The sequence below is a fragment of the Coccinella septempunctata genome, chromosome 3 (assembly GCF_907165205.1).
Source record: "Coccinella septempunctata chromosome 3, icCocSept1.1, whole genome shotgun sequence".
Classification (NCBI taxonomy): domain Eukaryota; kingdom Metazoa; phylum Arthropoda; class Insecta; order Coleoptera; family Coccinellidae; genus Coccinella; species Coccinella septempunctata.
The window spans coordinates 28,775,112-28,798,992 of NC_058191.1; the positions used below are offsets into that span (position 1 = coordinate 28,775,112).

Sequence of the window (23,881 nt, forward strand, 5' to 3'; positions counted from 1 at the left end):
AAATGAACACAGACCGTCTCTGAAGATGAGTTTAAATGCCTACATTGCTTTACCAAAGATCGTGGTTTAAACTGATTTCTTTAAACAAATTTTTTAAATAGATATATAAGAGAAATCAATTCAATTGAAAAGCTTTACGATGTATACGTAAACTTGTTCTACTTGATCCCTACTGAATGAATATGATAAGTGCAGAAAATCGGCTTTATATATACAATATCTGCAACAATGAGTTGACCGACCTTCAAGTATAAAGAAACACATTTCAAGTTATTTATCTTTTGAATGAAGCGAAAAAATTGCGTCTTTTGTAAAATACGAACATATAAGTATCAGTGTATTGAGTAAAAAACGAGGAATTTTTGAAATGCCAAAATCACAGTGATAAATGTATAGTACAACTACACCAGGTGAAATATAGTTAAATTATCTCAAGATATGAGAGAAATACGGGAGAGAAACTATGACAAATATAGAGACAGTGAAGAAAACAATTTTGGCATTTTCAAATCCTTTTGATTCGTATATGTATATGTGCTCCTCACTCTAAGGTTTCGATACTGTGAATGTCTAGAATATTGTTGAATTTTGATAAGAATACCACAATAAATTACTTCTTGTAAAATAATTTCATCTTATTTATAGTTTGTTAAGTGTTATATTCGAATTGTATGTATTTTGTGTATGTTTCTTCTTTCAATTAGATAGGTGATATTCATGTAAAATTGTAAATATTATGATATAACAAAAATTAATAAAAAATTGTGAATTAAGGCGGTTTTTTATTACACGTACGTTCTTTCCAGACAATCCAGAAGAGTTTCTGGAAATAATATTGCAGAAATCTTCCGGTATCATAGAGCAAATAAACAGGGTGTAAATGAGTACTTGCTCTTGTAATTTCTGGCTACAAATGAAGATTTTTGAGAAAAAATAATGTATCAACAGAGGTACATAGCGTAAATCGTATAAGTTGGATTTACCTTTGAACTTAAATTCACCTCGTAGGCGGATATCGTGCTGACATTATAGAGGAACACCGTTAAATTTTTTATTATGATTTATTCCCATAGAATGCCTGCCTATTTCAACCTGGGTAGATCAGAGTTTCGGTATATCATTTGCATTGGCTATGACGAGCATCAGCGCCAAACCTTTCCGGGTAAAAAACGAATATTTTGATGAAAATATCACCGAATTCGACAGACATCCTGTTATAAAACGTAGGAATCAAGATCAAAGCCATTTCAAATTTTTAATTAAGTGAAATTTTGCGTTCACGTCACATTGTTTCCACACGTGTTATAACAATGACTAACTAAGGATTTTTTTGGTCAATAAGACTTCAATTTCCAAACTTGAATACATATTCAACATTCTTGAAGTTGAATTTAAAAATCATTATAGAATGATAAAGTTTTCAATATTTAATTCAATTTAAAATTGTATTTTTAAGAAAAACCTACTCAAATAAAACAATTTATGATGAAATTATATTATATTTAATACGTTTCACATAAATAAATAGGTAATGTATAAGCATGAAATTATAATATATAGAAGAATATAAACCTAAGTGTACATAAATATATAGCCACTAGCAGATCTTAGTACTCGCGTGAAACATGCATTTCTTTTGTCTATTTTCATTCATCTGCAAATATATCACGTGCAATGAGATTTATCAAATATTTGTTCACAATTTGTCGGAAACTTCAAAAAAGATTCATGGGGATCATTTAAATACGAATGCAATAGCACAAAAAAATTTGGTAAGAATTCATTATACGAAATGAGAATGCATTTTTGATTAGAATAAAATTCTAACAGTTTTAATTTAAATAGGAAAATAGTAATACCGGTAAAAAGTCTGAACATATTGCATAATGCAAGCTATGCAAGTGCTATAAAGAAAAAATTATTATCTCTTTTGCACAAAGTTTGACTTATTCATTACGCCAATTTTTTTTTAATTAGGTATATTTATATTTGCACTGTGGTGGTTAGTACAAAATCGATATTAGATAATTTAGTAATTCCAACGGACACACTAGTAGTTCACACTCAAACGGAAAAATTACACTGATATTTCCAGGATAAGTGTGTACTAAGGATACTTTTTTCATAAAATTTTATAACTAGATCAGTTGCGTTCTCAGGAAGTTAGGATATAATACTCAGGACTCCGCTTTTTTTTCTTCACATAAAAATATTTATTGTATCAGAGAATTATTGCTTTTTTAAAGTGAAGAAATCATCAGTGTTGAACGCTGATAGTATAACTATCCGAAGACGTGAGCTATGAAGGCTACAAAAAAATTTATGATCTAATCAACTGAATTATGCAGTTGATAATTTTCAAAGTCTACTTTCTCAACAGTGAAAATAGTTATTTACACAACAAGTGAATTCAATGAATGTTTATTCATGAGAAGAAAGTTTTACCTATGAGCCCAAAAGGCGACTGGGTTTATTTCTTCGAATGAAAAAACATTTGCAACTCGCATGTTGTATACAAAATTTCATAACATTTTGATTAGGATTCAAATGGTAACACTTTCCAGAGAATTATCTAATTTATGAAACGACCTAAAAGGTATCGCTTCGATTGATTGTCGTTAGGGCATTATTCAATCCATAGCAATAAGAGCAAGATTAGGTTTATCCACTCATACTCATGATATTTTATTTCCCTTGTGAATTAAACAATTTTTATTTCACTAAATGGATAACGTTCAAATTACTCTTGTTGCTCTGGGTTGAATAATGTGGCCTTTAAATGTCAAAATGGAATGATGGAGATCATCTGCAAGATGTTATTTTTCTTCATGATCGTTATAACTAACTCAAGCATATGTTTAAAGTTTCAAATAAATTTATAGCAGAAATATAAACTTGTACTGCTCATTTGAAATTGGGTTAAGTAGTCCCGATGGAAAATTTCAACCTTTCAATACTATTATACTAGAGATAATCCAAATCCTCTCATGTCTGAACACACTTTTAAATTCTGAGAATATAAGAAACATAAACTTTAAAAGAAATAAAATGAAAACGAAATGAACGAGTCAATCTTTTGCTATGATTGAAAACGAATCTTTATTCAGAAGATATTGATCTTTACTATATTAAATTACGAGACGCCATATAATGCAGGTTTTTTATGAATCCAGATTTGTACCACCTTTAATTGTTCAGAATGATTGTCTCGTCTCTACCATCATTCAATAGTGAAATTGAAAAAAAATTCAAAATACTGATGAAAGATTTGCTTCAAGATTCTGAAATCCATTTCAATAGAACAGATAAAAAATCATTCTACATTTTGTGCAGAGAACAACTCTTGGGAATTTTAAAGCAATGTTGATGCCATTTTTGCAAGAATACTTACAGATGCTCAGAAAACATCATCAAATGATGAAATAAATAGATCTGCATTTCACCAACTTTATAAATTACAAGCCAAATTGTGTGCCGGTTTTCTCAAAGAATTACAAAATATTGCACTATCAAGACGGAACCATTTATCTGATCTGGATAACAACAGCATTCTCACGTAGATATAACTTCACATAAAACAAAATATAAAAGTGTAGAAATTAATAAAACCAGGTTATGGAAAATTGTTGACATCAACACTTTAATTATTATTGCATACTTCAACTTAAATTTATAATTCATATAAAATTTTCATTACTTAATTAAATATTTCCAGATATATTCAAGCATACATCAATGCAGGTGTATATTGAAATAAAGTTAAATAGAATTATCAGTAAACTTCTAATAATGGTTTCGATTGATTGCGGCTACTTTCGACTTCGCTTCAGAGGGTGTTAATTTGCAAATGAGCAGGAAACTCTTCTAGGGTTTACTTGGAACGATTCTTAATTGGTAGGTTTCAAACCAACGTCAATTGTTCGTAAAACACGCACTTTACAATTTTATATTACATTTTATTGATTAATGGAGTCGAATAAAGAAAATATTCCCGATACATTCGAATCCAAAATTAATGGCCGAAAATTTAAAGTCACATTTCCTCCAATGAAAATTTGACATATTTACGATTTCTCAAATCAGGATACAGCTTCCTTCACCAATGATGGCACGAACGAGCGAAGTTATCATTATTTTGTTACAGCTAGGGCGCTTTAGAATGGCTACCAGCGGCGTAGATACTGTGTTCATTAAGAATTACGACTTTAACCTATTAATTCCACTTACACATAATGATTACACTCATTTCGGCTAAATATATTCAGGTACAGATCGCCAGTTCATGCCAAAATAGGTGGCGGTGTCTGCACATAAAAATCTTTTAAATATTTGTACACAGTCTCGTCCAATAGTTCACTACACAATGAAATCATTTGGTTGCCACAGGTGCGACTTTACCATTTTTAACTTCCTTTTTGGAATTGCCATTCGGCACTGGTGATATGCAAATAACGTCGTCGTTTGGCATTTCGTCGACATCCATCTTGAGTTCATCTTCAGGCAGAGGTCCATTGTCTTTCTCCCACTCTTTCAGAATATTATCTAGGTTGTACCTATTATGGAAAAGATCAATAAAAAATATTCGAACAATTTTGACGACGTAAGTTGTAAACTTGCAACAAAACTTCGTAACGTAGAACCGTCGCGCAACCATTGAGTCCCATCGGTTGGATGTGTACAGACCAAGATAATAGCATTGCTCTGCCTTCTTGGTACAGACATGTGACAGAACATAGTACGTTTTGTTAAGTCCTCCAGCGACAATTTTGTTACACATAGATATATACCAAGTTTTGCTATATATGTCGTTTACGCAAGTTGTGCGACAGTGGTACGATACGAGGCTTTTACCCAGCTTTTCACAAAGATGTGAAGACAAAAATAGTATCCACAACACAGAATGGTAATTAACAATTACTCACCGTTTACGATAGTTAACGAAGAAATTGCGCACGTGATGTTCTGTCTTGTTGCCCAACACTTCCGCTATGCTCTTGAAATCTTTACCGTACTTTCGGACGCCTTGTACAGCTAGAAGTAGTTCTTCATTCGTCCATCTTGCATTGATTCTGAGGTTTGCTTCACTGTTAGACCTAAGGTCTTCCAGAGAATCCGAATGTTTTCGTTTCAATGAACTAATTTGTTGCTTATTCAGTTGTACCTGAAATTGGAGATGTTAATTTCATCGTTTGGGAAAACAGCTGCACAAACAGGTAAATATTCATATATTAAAATGGAAAATGCCCATACACAATATATAAATCAATTGATAAATGTAATAATAGCCCTGTTGTAGGTACTTGACGTTGCACCTACACATAACTGCTGTAATTATCTTCAAATATCTTTAGGTCTAAGATTGTATCTCTCTGGGTTGTAACAACTGATGATAGAATACTTTCAAACCATCCAAGATAATTGAAATTTCAATATAACAAACATAGTGCTATCGAAGAACGTAAAATCAATTTAAGAGACAGAAAGTCTGAGCTGGCGAGTCTCAGAAACTCGAAGAGAAATGTATCAACCCCAGACGTAATTTCCACAGGCCTGCAGTAAAAGAATTACAAGAAATATTTTTTGTTCGATACATATTTACAATTTCAATGTTTCTTTCTAGTACATATCACTGAAATTCTATCTAATTCAAGGCATTATTAATATGAAATCACTAATGTGTCGTGACACGGTGGTTGAGAACATAAAGATATGGAAAGGGGGCGCAATTCAGTTCAAATCCGATGAAAAGCTTGGAACATAGATCTATGTTCCAAGGTTGAAAAGGGTGATGAAGTATTGTATGGTTATATCAAGCTAAATTGAGGATAATTTAAAATTAACTTATTACAATAAGCCACTAGAAGTGATGAAAATACACGAATAAATGGATGATAAATAAATCATCTAATTTCATTACACGCCATCACCTAATTTTATGACCTATCAGGTTTGTTTGTAGAGTGGTTTGCAACGATTGTGAACTGTACAGAGCAGGCGCAATTCCATTTTAGGGAAAATCCCTATGGGCTTAGCGCTTGCTCTGTACAGTTCACAACCGTTGTGAACCACTCTACGAACAAGCCTGATAAATATGCCAATGCGAAGATAGAGAGCCACAACGTGTGGCAACACCCGACTGATCCCAAGCACTTCCGATCCTTCCGAATGCGCCTCTATATCTTTTTGATTGAGACAGACATCTTCGGAGGAAATTCAAATGAGAACAAGCGAGCAAAAAAATTAATGTTTGTATTCTCGTACCAAAGCATGCTGGCTTCGAGAAATATTGACATCGAAGCAGGCTTGAAAGTCCAAACGCAGCTTAAGATCTGGTTACAGACTGATAATTTCTGTAAATTCTATCGGAGACATAAAATATAACATAAATATTCGAACATAAGTATTCGAACTGAAGAATACTCGAATTCACAGCAAATGATTCAGCTTTCAGATAAGATTTTTACCCAATTGTATCGATTACATAAACAACAGTACAAAATTCAGAATATTTCGGTCAGTGCATAGACTTATACAGTGTGGAACAGCCAAATTGAATACATTCATTTAAGTAGCTCAATTTTTATACCTTTTCCACCTTTTAATTCTGAAATGACATCTTTTGACGTGAAAATGTCCTTCTTAAATTCTAGTGACTCAACCTCATTCAGGTGACAGCTGCAACCTCCAATTTTTCAATGAGGTAGAGCCTCTTGTTTAAATTAATATTAAAAAAATTTCTCCAGCGCAGAAAATTTACTAACTCTAAATAAAACCTGAGTATCCATATAATGCCATATCGTATTGATAATCTAATTAAATAAAAATTAGTCAAGCGGCAAAAAAACCTAAGATGGAGCTCATTTTTTTATTGCAGTATCAATACGATATGGCATTATTTATTCAGGTATTGAATATTGCAAGCCCCTACTTTCCGTTTAAAAAATTGGGGGTTTCATCCGACACCTAAAGGGGGTTGATTTATATAAGGAATGGCATTTTCACGTCAAAAGATGTCAAGTACCCAAAACGATGAGAAGTAAATAAGAACCATAGTGAACGTTAAATAATTGTACTTTCTTAAATATAAAAACCAAAAGGCACTACAGATGAAGGCACAAAAATATATACAAAAAAATATGGAAAAGCGTGATAACTTCGATTGGTGAAATCGAAAATTGAGGAAGTGTATGTGTTCGAGGTAAAGGATGAAGATAAGGAGGATATCGCAAGGATTAGAAAGCATTTTGGGAATACTCACTTGTCTTTGAAGCGAGTCGATTTCCCTATCCATAGCCTTAAGCATTTGCACCCCCGCCTGACCAGAGGCCATCGCAGCCAGGTCGTCATGGTTGATGTGCATTCCTCTGGGGGGTTTGCGCTTGTGGCGACCCCCCAGCGAGTTTCCCCGCTTACCACCTACTGGTCCGGAAGTGGGTCTCTGCATTCCTGTTCGTCTGTCATACACAGGGGTCACCAATATTAGTGATAAGGTAGTATTTGGCGGGTTGGAAATTATTGCATCGAAATGGGGAGCTGAAGGGTTTTGTCGAAGATCATGTACTAGTAGAAAAAGCTAGTGTTTTGGTTTGGATCGGGATATAAGGGGTAGGAGAGCGTCCAGGAAATTTCTGTGACTTCAGGAAAAGCATTTTTTTCGCTGCCTCATATAGTGCCATTTGGTTTCACCACTCATCTATGATGTAAAACGCAATGTATTGCGCCTAAGAGTAAAGATTTCCGATTAGAATAATTATGCAACACCCCATGAACGATCTTTTCGTGAATATTGAAGAAATCAATGAACAAAAAAACAGCACCATCCATTTTGTGATGCAATAATTTCCTACCAACAATTTTCAACATCTCTTGAGAGAAAAGCTATTGAATGCATCTAAATGATTTCTCATAAACAAATAGGACTCCACGAATACTTAATTACCAGAAGGAATGAAACTTTCGAATTGAGTGGACATAAATGATATATGAAGATGAATGTGCAATTCGGTATTATATATAACACCTAGGGAATGTATAGAATACCTCGAACTTTTTGGTTATGTATAAAATATTATTCATTTTATACTTTGCCTAAGTATTCTATAAAATGCCGAATGCGCATAGTTACATTGGGAAAGTTGCAATAAAGAAAAAATATTTTACTTTAATTCTAGAACCAACAAAGATGTTCGCATTCTAGTTGCAAAAAAGGTATTCAATATTATTCAAAGATAGTAAAACTAAGTTTCGACTGTTCTAGAATCTTATCCAGTAAGACTTATTAGGCTTTATTACTCATTTAACGCTCAACTTGACAGTCTATAACAACTTCTGCTCAGAACCCAGAATGTCGTCATTAAAAATTCACATATTTTATTATCCATCCATACACATAAAAAACACCCCATTGTTTTCTCCTATTCATTATAAACTTTGTAAAAAATATTCGCTTCTAAATTATAATTGAAACACTGGGTCGTTCCATCTGTTTCCCTCTGGTAATTTCCGTAATTGGGGAAACCCATATTTATGTACATACCTCCAGTGCTGATAACAGGAATTGCAATGGTTTCCTTTGGGGGTATGTTGCATAATTGTACAATGGATGCCACAATTCGTACACTGACCGCCCTCACCCTGTATATTAACAAACAAGCTTAATGTCATATCCGGTTGATAATTAACAGATGTATCATATTGATACATAAGTTGCCATAGGGTTGATATAGCCATACTTCAAATCGGTGAAAAAATATTTGCACAATATATCTCACTACTACAATGATATTGATTCTATGGAAATTTCGCGCATCCTGTACGAACTCCTGAAGGACCATAACACTTAATTTTTGTGTCGAATATTCAAACCATACGAAGTAGGTCCACCTTACCTCAAAAGGCTTATTAAGCATCAGAATTCAAAATAATGCATCTGGATTTGTATTGTATTATTTATTATAATTTGTGTGTAATTGGCTTAAGGAGGCTACTGCAAAATTTCTTCAAAACTCAATTCACACAGGTTTAAACGAAATAAGACGAAATAACAGAAAAATTTCAATCCCGTTATTTTGATTTGTTCGATTTTTCTCGAATTCATAGGGGGTTCATCCGTGAGTTTTCATGAAAATAAACTTCCATATTTCGAAATCGATTTATTCAAGTATAGTTATAAATTCTTTCATTATAATAATTAATAAAATAATACAAAACAGAGTTTTGCAATTCAATGGTAATTATAAATAAACTAAGATGATTTCATATCTTACATATAATTGAAATGTGTATGATAAATAAAATACCGATGATCGGGCGATACTCCAAAATATATTTTTACTCTGTCAATAAAAGGGATGGCTGGAATGATTTGATTGTTCCAATTCAAGCGAAAGATTTCATAATAAATATTTTCTATAGATGCAATCCAATTTTGATTCAATTTAAAATTCACAAGTACTTTCGAAGAGTTGGTAAAGTTTTTTTAGTTAATGATTCGTTTGATAAAATTTTTGTTCAGTTCAGTTAATACTAAAGTACTCATCTCAGCAATTAGTAACAACTTGAATACTTCCATTCATTCACTATGTACAGGGATACTAACTTGCTCAGCTGCTATTTAGAACTAACTGAACTTGGAAGCTGACTATCAAAATGAACACTATTTCAGACTGAAATAATTTAAGGTTCAGTCCATTCATATAATACACAATTATCAACAATACAAGATTAAGTAATTGAACATCAGTATTAAGGAATCATTTTCAACTTATTATGGAAAATATCCCATTCTTATGTCCATGAGTGCATTTCTTGACAATCTAATTCTTCGGCAGTCTTCCTTTTGATAGTAGGTAATATATACCTTAGAGGATTAGGCATTCAGTGTTAGGTGGCCTATAGAAGAAAAACAAGTTTTAAAAAAGTTAGTAGGTAATTCTGAAAAAAAATTATACATAAAGTACAAAGGATAACCAAAACCTGTATAACCACTCTAATAAAAAAAATTTTAAGTCTAAGCACTCATGGATTTTGCTAGTTTCCAGACATGACTGAATCATAATATTCTCATCAACTAATTATATTTGTAAACAATTATAACATAGCAGTGGGCCTAGAAATATTCCCATCTTGCCGATTTCAATGATATTTAACGTAGAATGACTATAACTATGAAATTTGATTGAGACCGTCAAGTGAGAAGCAACAAAAAAATAATTCAAAGACCCCTGCGAGGTTGCAATCATTCATACAGACCCCGTATTATGTAACCTTACTGATGTAATTCTAAGAAACTGGTAAAGAAATATAATATTTTGTCTTCACACATAAATAAAAGATTTTTTTACATGCTCATACTTGAGCTTTCTTGAATGAGTCATCTGTTTTACAATAAGAGGGAGATGCATTTAAACGAAAATAAGGTACCCTTGGAGCTTGAAGTTTACATCAGAACAAATGAAAATCAAAACCTCAAGGAGAAATTAAAGTTATTTTTCATGCAGCTTCATATCAGTTTCAAGTAGTCAATTTTCTAGTTTGTTAGGTGAGCAAGACTTACTATCAGCATAAGTGTAACAAAGACACATCTAGTACATTCACATCATGATACTACAACAACAAGATACTTCTAATGAGGAAACGAATTACGTACATATATGTATAATTTTGATTCGAATATGGATGAGTACATCTATATACAGATCCGATAATGAACATTTGTAGCAAATGTAGAATAAAATGAAAACTTCTCTTCTAGATCAATAAAAGCATCTATCTATCGATCCATACTTTTTTCAGAAACAACACGAATTGAATCGATCCGATTTTAGTCCAAGTTTGGAGTAATGAAAAGTTGAATTGTGTACCATGAAGGCCGTACAGTTTATTGGCACATTAACAAGACAAGTTTGCCTACAGAAAAGACAATAGGTCCAGAGGAGGTGGGAAATATTTCAATTGCAATCTTACATTCTTAACAAATCTACTAAATCTTTATAGAGAATTATCATCAAAATACTGAGGAGACATTACACACAAGCCCTAAAGGCTTTGTAGAGCCCTGAGCGAATTTTGCAGGTAGAAGTATTTTACTTCTCTGGCCCACATTTCACATGCAATGGAGATGAGAAAGAGCTAACCAAAAAGATTAATCTACTCCATATTTTTAAATATTTGAACCAATCTTTATAGCCCTATATTCTTAATTGGAAGCATTTCGCAATTCAACTAAATTTTTTCTTTCAGCAAGAGAAGCAACATGAAACAATGAAAGCTGCGAAGCCCATCAAATATGATATAACTCTTTAAACCTTTTAACACAAAATCTGTCTCCATAAAGGTTAAGAGAATAAGAGAAACCAGTGATGAAATGGCAAATTGCTGACAAAATAAGCTGCAATACAGCGAATTCATGTTATGGAAGAATATAGACTGCACTATTCTGGAGTTGGCAGTAAAATAGCCATCTTACTTTCAGAAGTTATTTTTCAGCACATTATAGGAACGGCCTCAATACTGAAATAGGGAGTGTTCAAAGTTCCAGAAAAAATTAATACTTTCCAATATTTCTGAGCTGCTTCATGATACTCTTGAAATTTGATACACGTTGACCTTGCAATGAAATTCTCGCAAAAACTGAAAATCTTTTATATTCTACTGCCGTGCGTTGTTACTTATCACTTTCTAGCATTAGGAAAGTGATACTTCTGTAACTGAAATGAGTGTGGAAAAATTGAAAAAGAATGTTTCCTACTCATGCGTAGTGTCTTTCCTCTCACGAGAATATTTCGAGTTTTACCTTCCCTATTTTTGTCATCAAGTGTTAATTTCCAACTGACAGCTCATTCGGCAAAAAAAATCGTTAAAAAAATTGTCCTAAAAACATCTACTGAATGCCGACTAAAATAGGTCGCTATTTTTACTTTTACAACGACGGTTCTATGACATTTAGTCCGAAATGCCTTAGTAAGGAGCGGTATTCGAAGCCAACTGTGATGCCATTTGTGAAGACCCTGTAGAAGACAGTTCAATTGACTCATTTATAACAGTATATTATTCAGCGAGAATATTATGATGGCTATTATTCACGCGAATGGCGTTTACCAAACGAGAGGAAGTCAATCGTGTTTGATAAATTATTTCTAAACTATCTCACCTTATTTTCAATAATATCTATACTCATTTCAAAATCCCAATACTCGCTATAGTAACTTCTGACCAATATTGAATATAGCAATATCTGTGTTCAGACTTCAGAGCCTCTGTCTGTGGTTGTGACCACGAAGTTAGATAGATCTATCTATCTATCTAGATAGGCCAGTCATAAATCACAAGTGATTAATGGATGTTTGATAGACAATGAGTGAATTATGGCTATTTTATCCCAAGTGATTATATCTAATGCTCAAGGAAACAGATAGATTATGATCCCTTTATGCATCGATCGTGAATAAATGATATAGGGATTAAAAGTTAATATAGACTCAAACATATGGATGTTAAACGGAGCTAGTTACAAAGACTATATCAACACTAAGCAACAAATGTTCCACGAACCTCTTTTGTGTACCACCCTCGTGCATTTCATTGATTATACATTGAAAAGCTCCACAGAGATAAAATAGCGTTTCCCATAATGTGTATGTCGAACTAAATTTTCCTGTCTCAAATTGAATGAACTTCTGTTATTCTGACATATCCAAATGAATTACTACATTTTATTTTACTATTTCATCAATATATTTTTTCCGGACACATATAGTAAAGAGCTTTCAGCTTTTAATTCTGAGGAAGTAGTAACCTGAAAAATTTTCATTTAATAACAAAACTGATGATTATTGATTTAATACTTACATGCGAGTTTCAGCTATAATGTATTTACTTTATAGTTCAACTTCAAAAATATGTAGTGTACCTTGTACGATGAAGAGTAGCATTAGCACAAACATTCACCACTTATTCGTTTGAAAAAATGAGCAACAATACTCAAGTACAATTGTTATTTCATTTTGAATATGTTCAAAACAATTTACAAAGGAGAAAATAAGCTTTTCCTACGACTTCTTGTCTTGTTTCATGAATGGGGAATTCTCCATTTATGAAATATCTTCATAACTTCCCCTTTCAAACACATTATTTCAACCTCTTCCCTGAAAAACTCATTTCGAGTACTTAAAAAATAAAAATAAATATGGGGACTAAAAATTTATAGGGAGTCTATTTCACCATTCGTCAATATCGATACAGATTACGTAGATAATGAAGGACAACAGATTGCTAAAGTCGATTAGATAAACGAAGATGGCTTCTTGAAAATCACCAGTTGTTATTTGGTAAACAATATACAATCTTATTTTTTGACAGTTGTAGGTGCCCAAAGTCGTTCCATCTCATTCTTGAGAAGTATGGCATCTGAGAACAGATCAAGTGGCGCTGTTACCTTTTTGTGCACGGAAACAACACTACATAAAATTTGAAACTGAAATATGAGCTTGGATAATTTCTGGAGCGAATTTGAAAAAAACCATGAAGTTAAAACCTGCATTTACAGTAATAGCTCAAGTTGAGAAGAATTCCCCATTATCGGTATTCACACCTTTGACGATGTTAGAATTTGTGTCCTTACACTGATCCTCATTCTCAATTGAAGCATCAATATTTTGGGGAATAATAAAAATAGATTTTGACATCTTAGATAAAAGAAAGATGTGTTGCCAGTATTTCCAAAGTTAACTTCTTAATAATTTTTTTTTCACTTATAATTTATTGAGTTATCTCATTAGATCTGAAGACCAAATTGATTCTCAAAGGTTTTTCCTGATGTTGTAGTATCATCATCAAATATAGAATGAAGAGACATCCAATAACTTTACAACTGATATAGTTTACTATTTTGAAGCAGATAGAGAAGAATTAAAAAAAACGAAATCACCTCCTTTCTTTACTACGTTTCTCCATTATGAAAAGATTTTATTGAATCAGTAATATTTCTAACAAAAATCTGTCTGCTGGAACTTAGGATAAAAATTGTTCGAAAAATAGTCAGTTTCATAATTAATAACAAGATGAAAAAAAAATAAGTCTTTAGAGACGGCTTATTATAGAACAGGCATTTGGAAAAATTACTTGCACTTCAACATCTTCAAGAATGAACTAGTCAATATGAAGGAAAAAGTTTCTTATATGATCAAAGATGAAATAGGCCCTCCTTGGAACAAAAAAATTCTGGTGGCACTTTGAGTTATCTTGAAAACACTATCAGAATTTATGACAAACCTTTTACTCAATTAATATTCTTGAAAAATTATTTGATATTTGAATTTACTTTTAGATTATATAAGAATGAACTTGACCTGCTTGTGAGCAACCAAGCTTTGTAATAAGGGATAACTTTGAAGACTGCGAATGCGTAGTTCTCCTGATGATAATAATCTTCTTCACTATACAAATAGTGGGCCATTCATGAGGAAAGATAATGACATATCTACCTAGACATCTGTGATCGATTCACCTACCCCAATTATAATCCCTGATAAACAGTCTATTCATATTTGACGAAAATACATCAAAACACCCCTTCACCACTACATTGCCCATTTTCAGTTCTGAATGGGCCCTAGAATATTCTTTTATTGTCAAACAAGATAAATCAGTTACTGTGGGTATGATGGTCGCGACATTATAATAGAAGACGCCAGAATGTCACCTACTCACCTATTTCACCTTTTTCTCAACATTTTAATAAGGAAATACAAAAGGTATGCTTCAAAATGTTATATCAGTCTTCGAAAAGAGAAAGGCACCTAGTAATCTGTTGCTGTTTACTCGATATAGGAGAGAATTTCATATAGGTTCACTGACTTTACGCCATCAACTATCTGTAGTCTTGTTATTATTTTTATATGTCAATAACCAAATTCAATGATTTTCATCTGGTGAACGGAACACAAATTTGCCATTTTCCAGAATTTTTTTGAAAATGAGTCACTTCCATTTTGGAAAAAATTACACCACATGGGTTTAGTCCAGAATCCTTTCATTCTCATTATGAAAACGTCCAATCTTCAGATCAAAATACCAAAGAACTATCTCTTCCTTTTTACTCCCTTTTCACCCAACATTTCTATGTCTGGTAACAAGTTTCCTTACAGCTTGAAAAGTGTTAGACAAAATTCCTAAATACATTCACAATTTATTCACAGGATTTTCAAGTTTCACAGAACAGGAAGAAATGTAGAAATTTGGGAAAAATATAGAATACAAGAGACCAAAGTTGTCTAAAAGAGCAAATCTTTATTTCATAACCAAATGATATTAACCAGCTGTAGTATTAAGAGCTCCTCAGATTTGCCCTATAATAGGTCATTTGTTGAGAAATAAGGAATACTAAGTCTTAAGCTACCAAACGCAGGACTGGAGTGGCTCAATTTTGAAATGAGACTTCTTAACTGATACAGGCAGCCATTTCAATTTTATTCTTTTACATATTTATTTCCAATCATTTTCAATTCGTAAAGAACATAATTATCCCCTTCAATTTCACAATGGAGCCAAATATACACCTCTGTCATACACATATTCACATAACCCATTATCGAATTTGAACAGGCTTTCTATTTCTTCTGAGTAAACTTTTTGAAGTTTTTCCTACCTTATCCTCATGATCTGATTCTTCATTTGACCCAACTTCAGATCCTACTTCTGAAGCTACTCCATCGTCTTTAGGATTTTGCAATTTTCTAGCCTGTTTGTCCATCAAGCTACTTCTTGTCCTTGTTTTCTTCCAGCCATAGTAGTATTTGACCAAACTTGCAATACTTTTGTCAGGAAGCTGTAAAATAATTTCAGAACATGTTAAATTCAAGTCATCAGAAGGCCTATTCATTGGGTATATGAAATTTATGGATTAAAATTTCTAGTGAAAGATTATAGTTAAATTTACATATACTATTTAGCCTGTAGGTCTACCATATCAGTTTTTATTGGCAGTACACTTGTTCAGCAGATTCCTTTTTTTTTTTAAAGCAGCACATTGAATTGGTCAGTTTTTTAGTTCAGTTTATTTGTTGTGTAGCAAATAAATAAATAAATGAATAAAATAAATACATATGATCAATACAATGAATAATTACCATCTGTTTTATCCTATGGAAACTTTTCCCATGAAACTGAAACGCTTGCTCAAATAGCACTTTGTCCTCTACTGTCCATTCATCCGGAAATGGGGTAAAATTTGCAAGATCTAGAATAGCCCTGTCCAAATCATGTTTGTGCCAAAACAACATTCCTAAAGCTTGTTCTCCATTGTAACCATATTTTTCTTTAGCTAAAACTATGTATTCTTCGACTGAAATTGAAAAAAAGTGGAATTAATAAATTTGGATATGAATCAATAACAATTATTTTATTATATTCATGTTGTCATAAGCTGATATTGCATAGAAGCAAATTTTTTCATATTTAGTTTAGCCTATTGGAATGTGGAAGCTATAAATGGACAGTATTACATCTTCCTGTATTATATAATTCAGTTTAAAACAACACAGATGGGCCAAACTCACTATTGGCTGAAATAAAAACTAGAAAAGTAATGGGAATAAGGACAGGCTGTTTGCCAGATGAATCAACAAAAGAAACTAAGCTGGCAGTTCAATTAACATTCTTATGGTGAGTCTAGCTGCAAGAGTAATTTTGACATTTTCATTCAATTCTGTCAGGCTAATCTAGAGACAACTTACATCTTGTCTTAATCCTGAACTGAGCAACCGGGCCATAATGGATTGTCCTTGTCTAACTTTAAATTTTTTATTCAGAAATAAGGTATATTTCAGTGTTTCAATAAGCCCCAAACTAGTACATTATCAAACATCACTCCCAATATGGAAACCTCTCCAGATGAGTTGCTCATTGATTGAAGGATTTAATGATTGATCAACATTAAAATGCAGTGTTAAAAAGTAATACAAAACTGCTATTCTATTAAGAAAACACTATACTTATAGCTCATTTCTTAAATAACAAGATAATATAGGTTTTTTGTTGAAATAATAAATTTATTACTCATATTTGAAAACATTGAGGGGAATTTGAACCCGTCAAACCCGTGGAATTCAAATCTATTACATATAAAAAACTATCTGAATAATTATTATCAGAGCTTCTGACACATAATGGCCTTACATTAACTATGAGATCAACAGGATGATGGGTTTCCCAATTCATCAGGCCACCTTACTGATGAAATTCAAATAACATTGAAATTTTTGGCTTATTATGAAATGTTGAATTATAAAACATCCTAATGACGAAAAGTTGAACAATTTAGGTTTAATAAGTGAATAATAACTTACGCTTGTTGTCTGAAATGGCTTCTGTAGGAGACCAAACCAAGAGTGCTCTATCAGCCAAGAGTTCTGGTTGCCTTAAATTCTCAGGCTGTAATTCTGGACAGACAGCTTGATAATCTCTTCCAACTCTGATTTTATCAACAGGGACTGAAACGAAATTGGGGGCAACTTAGTGGAAGATTTAATATGGAAGTATTGAAACTGTACCTCATTAAAACATTGATGAAGCACAAATGTTAGTATACTCACTTCAAATGAAATGTAAAATTAATATAATTATTTCGAAAAATAATAATGTACTTACTTTCATCTTCACTTGTAGAGTCCGCTTGTGTATGTCCATTGGGACTTGGACCTCGACTTCTTCGCCCATTTCTGCAATTTTCACCATTTTTTTCGGCTAACACCATGTTGTTTTAATATGTACAAATAGTTCAAGTTAAAAATAATCAAAATAATAACACTATCTTTGTTCCATTAGTTTAACACGAACTTGATTATTTAAATGATCGAATACTTGTAATGTAACTAAACAGTAGTACAAGAAAGTGTACATCAAAACACCTTACATTTAGGCATTCCTAAAATGACAGTTGACAATTTCGTTTTCTTTTTCTACAACACAGATCACAGAGTGGAGTAGTGTTCTACAAGTAATGGCACACAGTGAATATGATTTGATCAAATCCAACAATTAAAGGACATTATATTTTAAAATATATAAGAAATAGGAATCTATTTATTCTGATCTTTTCGATTTCATCACACATATGGATATTATTAAAGTTCCAAATGTATCCCTAGCTGGCATAGGAATCTCCATGGATCGGGGAATCAGCGCATGCATCGATTCGTTTTCAATCAATAACATACACAAACAATAATACAGAGACAACCTCTATTGTCTCTGCAATAAGATGTAATTCAGTTATTTTTATTCAGAACTAAAGCATATTCTTGTATGAAATAATGATTTACGTTATATTTTTGGGCCCAGATCAGTAAATTTCACGCAATCGCATTCAACTTTGGGGGATGCCCTTTTGAATGATTTACATATAAATTATAAAATAGTTGCCCAGTCAGATTATTTTAATTTTCAATTAATTATTGCAAGAGTTCCAAGTAAATTCGAATTACATTTTTTTTAAGAGTAGAATTTTAAAGGCGTCTAATATCAAAAGGTTGAATACATGATCTGCACTAATACAAATAGCTTGATTTAGAGTTTACCTCTGCATGAAAGAAGATACCAAGGTTCGTAATTAGTTTACTACATGGTTCCGCTAACCACTATATACTTTTATAACTGAATCTATAGACAGGGAAGTAGAGGTTGTTTATTTGCAATACTGTAAAGAAAAAAGTAGTTTAGTGATTGAAAATTTTTGTCAATATAGTAGTAATTTCTTGTAAAACGCATCATTATGCATTTGACATTTCAAATGAAACAAAAAAGTTATGAAAACATTTATTCAATTAATATGTTCATTACACTAATCGAAAAGTCCAAGACCCATGTCATCGTCAGATTCTTCAGGCTCAGACTCCTTCTTCTTCTCTTCTTTGGCTGGTGTTGCTTCAGCAGCAGCCGCAGCTGCTGGCGCAGCTTGTGCTGCACCTGCTCCGGCACCTACACCAGATCCTAACCTTGTCACTAGTTCCCTAATGTTCACACCTTCCAACGCTTTAGCGAAAAGCCCTGGCCAGTAAGGCTCTACATCAACATTTGCAGCCTTGAGGATGGTTTGGATTTTTTCTCCCTGAAATTCAATATAATTACTAATCATTGTCCAAATTAATAATTTCGAATGCATATTCCTATATTTATTTTGGTGTAGAAATTTCATCTTTAATGGAGAACAGAAAACAATCAAATGTGTTGGTTGAAAAAGAGAATCAGGAGAAAATATGATCAACACACATAAGCCTTAACAGACAACGGAAATTTCAGGCATCGAAAAAAGAGAATGAGAAAAATAGAAATAAGAACTAGAGACTTACTGTAATAGCGATGTCATCATCTGCTAAAATTAGGGAAGCGTAGACACAGGATAATTCGGCAGTAGAAGACATGATGAATTTGAGAAATAATAGTGCAAGTTGTCTGAAGACCTTAGCTACAATCGTAGAACAAGCACAAGAGCACGCTGAACAGTGAACGACCACGCAGAGAAAAGAAGGATCAATTTAGGTTAGAGTTCCACGTTGTGGAAGTGTTTCACATTTCTATGGTCCCATCGAAGCATAAAATACGAAACAAACTTTTTTATGTGAACTCAAAAGTTTTCTCGATGCAGGTTTTGAATGATTATAATTATAATCATTTCAATTGGAAATAGAAAAACTATACTGAAAATATATATTTTATATTTAATACGTATATCTATAATCCTTTCTCAACTTCTTATTTTATTGAGAAGTGGAATTAATGTCTGTAAATTAAATATCAATAAAGAAGTTATATATAGTCCATTCAAGATTGATATATTTCATATAATTCATTTTAATATATTTTATTATATTTTATTCAAGTCGCCACCTGACGTGGAGGTTTTGAATCAGGAATTCAAATTTATATGGCAGTGACATGGTGGTGACTGTTCGAACTAGAGAATTTGATTGTGTCTTTTGAACTGGAATTTATGAAGAGGATTCAAGATTCAAGTTTTGCACTGTGCAGTCTCAAAGGCCACTCCTATACAAATTCAAAAGAAAAAAGGAAGTTTCGTTTTTTTCAGCATTCGGCATATCAAGAAGATGATGTATGAAAGAGATTTCCTTTTCAATGTAAATTTCACCCCAATTTTCCAATCTCTTCTATAGATATCGAATTGAGTGAATATTAGCACTGAATTGGCTTCGCGAATAGGTTTGGTGACTTAATGATTTAATACTATTTATTTCACCAATAATAATTTTTAAACAACGAAAATGGGAAAATTCAAGAACAGAATATAAAAAAAAAAAGAAATAGACAGGCTTCTCATTCATATCTATCTAACCTGACATTGAAAAAAAATCATCCACATATAGTTTACAATGAAATAACAGTTTTAATTAAAAAACGAAGCACAAAATATTTTCTAGTAATTATCTGAATCTGAAAAGCGGCATAGAAACTAATTTCAAGTCGCGTATTTGATATGTTGAATAAAAAATGCAGTATTTTAACTATTTATTTTGAAACTCAAAAAATAAAAAAATACAGTCAGATCTTAGAGAACACATAAACAATTCAAACTTTAGCCAATTGATTGGTACGAAAAATTTCCTTTCAAAACAAATATATTTTCAGATAAACAGCTTCTTGTTGAATGAATAAAATCTACTAAAAAAAACAATCTTCTACATGCCCTGATATCAATGAGCGAATGAGCTTGTATTAAAGTTATATGGTATGGCCATATTCTCATATTTGGAAGGATAATAAAATCTCTTTGATTTTATCGTATTGCAAGCTTTTATAACTTATATCTTTGCATATCATTTGTTTTGCATGATACTTTCTTGCAACCAACGCATTTTATAACTAGAATGATAACATGACGCATATCGCTCTATTCACTTCAGGTGTAGGTGGCAGTTTAAAAAACGTATCAAATCTTCTTTGTCAACTCTCCCAGCACGAGGTGATCGAATCAGCTGCTGGATTGCAATCCTGCAAAGACTTCAGCGTCAGGTTAATCAGTTAATGACAAATTACATTAGCACCTTATCACAAGTAATTGGATTACAGTGCAACCCTGACTTATGTCCAAGACCGTCTTTTATAACTTGATAATAAATATATTTAATATTTATTATCAAATGTATTTTGAAGACATAAGTATCGAAATAGAAAATACATGGAAGTCAGGTATTCGTAAAACTAATTACAAATTACATTTTCAAGAAATAGTTGAAATACAAATACTCAATACGTACGTATTTTGATTACAAGTCATTGAAATACTGCCCAACCCCGATTAAATTATAGTCTTTATCAGGACTTTGTTTCGACCCTTTTCTTCAGGGTGGGTGCTCTTCGAAAAAAGCAAAAAAAAAATATTTTCTAGCACCTAAAGATTCATAATACATACTTAGATGTATCTAAACGTCAAGTAAACTAAAGTAAAGAAACGTAAAGCTAAACTCAGGAACCCATTTATCTCTGGCTAGACCTACTGCAAGAATCGACATTAGTTCCAAAATGGTTGTCACTGCGGGATGATTACTGTTCCCCGCGTTTGGAACTCAAAAATCATTATCGAATTGCAATCGTTGAAGAGAATATTAGTTCAAATTAGTCTCTATGATTGTCGTATGTGTTTGTTCGTGATATTCAGGGTGATTCAAAACCATTGGGACATAGGCTAAGGGCAGATTGTTTGGACCAAAATATGGCGATAGGACCAAATATACCTCAACAAAATATTGCTGTGGAAAAAGATAGAGGGCGTTGAAGTTGAATTTTTTTTCGTTTTTTGCTAATAATTTCACTGTATATTTTATCATCCGTTTTTAAGAAAAACACAATTGAAGAGTTCAGAGCATCGGAAGGGGATTTGAAGTAACGATTTATTTATGTTATTCATTTATTTCGATGATAAAGTATAATTAAAAACAATGTAACATAAAAAGAATAAACTTAAATTAAATGTTTACGTGGCCTCCTCCGACTTCTATTCCTTTTCTATTTTTTTTTTAATAAAGGACTTTCGAACTTCGAAGAAAATATTATTCTGTCCCCTTATAAAAAATTCAACTTTAACGCCCTCTATCTTTTTTCACAGCAGTATTTTATTGAGGTATATTTGGTCCTATCGCCATATTTTGGTCTAAACAATCTGCCCTTAACCTATGTCCCAATAGTTATGAATCAGCCTGTATGTGTGTGAAATTCTTTGTGATTGGAGTGATTCTGGGAGAGCACATGCTCTAACCTACATTTGGAAAAATACTTGGGGATTGGCCTGTCCAAGAATCCTTTGTAAAAATACTTGATTGGAAATGTAATTGGAACAATACCCGAGTAGGATATTTGTTTGATGTGTGGATGGAATTCGACCTAGCACATAGTAAAGGATAGAAGAAGAAGAAGAATCGCCATCCGCTATAATACCTAGATTCAAACCATTCACCGGACAAAAATTCCACCAACACAATTTCAGAGAAAACTACCTTATAAAGGGTATTTCATAAACATTGCGAACAAATTCAGGATATATCCATGGGCGCCACGAATTTTTTCTCATGGGGGGCAACATAAAAATTATTGATGTTTCCCATTTTAATATTCATTTTTAGAATGCCAGCAACATGAGGTGATAAAATAATACGGTTACCCTTTTCGAAACAAATCAAACAAAACAAGATAGAATTCCATGAAACTAGATTTACAAAATAATAAAATATATATAAGAAAATATAGAGAACCGATAACAAAAAATATTGTAATGGCTAAAAAAATTAAGAAAAATAGGAAAAATTGGTGAAGGTGTTTACCTTCACACCTGAAGATGCTATTGTGATAGCGAAACACGTGCCGTGGTTTGAAAACTCATTTTGTGAAAATCGTATGTTCAATTTTTCAATGTATTTCTCATTTTTCATTGAATATGATGGTTTTATTTGATGCAAAAGATTGAACTTCATGTGGTACAAAACAAATTAACTGTGAAAAATACAATTTCCGAAAACATTCATCAGGAAATGAACGCATCATCTCGAGAGAACGTTGAATAAAAATTCCACGTTTCTATCATGAAATTATTCTACTAAATTATCATAACGATACATATTTTTGACAAAGATTAGGTGCGCGTCGTCAGCAGTAAATAAATAAGATTGCACGAGCAGAGACAACAAATTTTTTTTCTAGAGAAAATTCATTTTTTCTGGTGATATCTCAGAGACAGATAGCTGGTTTGTCATAATTTGTGCTCATGTTATGTTATGTTCCAGATTATATAGGCCGCGGCCTATAACTCAATAATCTTTGCCCAGGTGCTGTTTGAGAATCTGGCTGCCACTGGTGTAATTTCTTGTTGATGATCTATAGAATAACAGACACAAGTTTGGAACATTCCTAGATGTTACAGTGGCTGAAGATTGGCTTTCAAATTAGGACATTCAATCATCAGTTTTTTCTGAATTCAATCCAAGAGTTGCAATGTGTTTTGTTGCTATAACTTGCACACATGAGAGCAGAATTCAAGTCCTCGTTTGATCTGGGCCTTGTAAAGTTGAAGAATCTGATCAGGCGAGAAATATTTCCTTGGTTTGAAGAGATATTCCAGCTTATTGGCCACATATGTTCTCCCCAACAGACATTTGAGTTGACAGTCACGACAAGGATATTAATGGACTCTCCTGGCTGACGCACCTGATGGTCCTCCATATCATCAATTAGGACTCACAATTTTTTTGTGAAAAAATTGCATTGTTATAAAGTTATTTTAAATATACAGGGTGTGTTTGAAGGTGAGGCTTTTTTTAAACAGAAATAAAGCTCTTCACCAAGAATCAAACTTTCAAATGAGAAAGATGAAAAAATA

The 23,881-nt window shown here is 32.5% G+C and overlaps 2 protein-coding genes and 1 long non-coding RNA gene across 4 annotated transcripts; all 3 read right to left on the reverse strand.

Moving 5' to 3' along the window:
* Positions 1 to 3,613: 3,613 nt before the first annotated feature.
* Positions 3,614 to 17,930, reverse strand: LOC123309214 (REST corepressor). 2 transcript variants are annotated; one of them, XM_044892201.1, is made up of 8 exons: positions 17,647 to 17,930; positions 17,346 to 17,489; positions 16,128 to 16,342; positions 15,647 to 15,826; positions 8,537 to 8,634; positions 7,259 to 7,454; positions 4,923 to 5,161; positions 3,614 to 4,553 (listed from the first exon to the last, which is right to left on the reverse strand). In XM_044892201.1, exons 1-8 carry the CDS (start codon positions 17,750 to 17,752, stop codon positions 4,370 to 4,372), a joined length of 1,362 nt encoding a protein of 453 aa, XP_044748136.1. In that variant the 5' UTR covers positions 17,753 to 17,930; the 3' UTR covers positions 3,614 to 4,369. The 2 variants fall into 2 exon arrangements, with proteins under 2 accessions (XP_044748136.1, XP_044748137.1); XM_044892202.1 differs by lacking the exons at positions 7,259 to 7,454; positions 8,537 to 8,634 and having other exon boundaries at positions 17,647 to 17,926.
* Positions 9,140 to 14,367, reverse strand: LOC123309215. Its single transcript, XR_006537245.1, has 2 exons — positions 12,553 to 14,367; positions 9,140 to 9,891 (listed from the first exon to the last, which is right to left on the reverse strand). It is a non-coding gene; the product is annotated as an uncharacterized LOC123309215 (long non-coding RNA).
* An 870-nt stretch (positions 17,931 to 18,800) lies between the features above and the next one.
* On the reverse strand, positions 18,801 to 19,541 carry LOC123309298 (60S acidic ribosomal protein P1). The gene is made up of 2 exons (XM_044892337.1): positions 19,347 to 19,541; positions 18,801 to 19,105 (listed from the first exon to the last, which is right to left on the reverse strand). The coding sequence occupies exons 1-2, from the start codon at positions 19,416 to 19,418 to the stop codon at positions 18,839 to 18,841; spliced, it is 339 nt and encodes a 112-aa protein (XP_044748272.1). The 5' UTR covers positions 19,419 to 19,541; the 3' UTR covers positions 18,801 to 18,838.
* Positions 19,542 to 23,881: the final 4,340 nt, after the last annotated feature.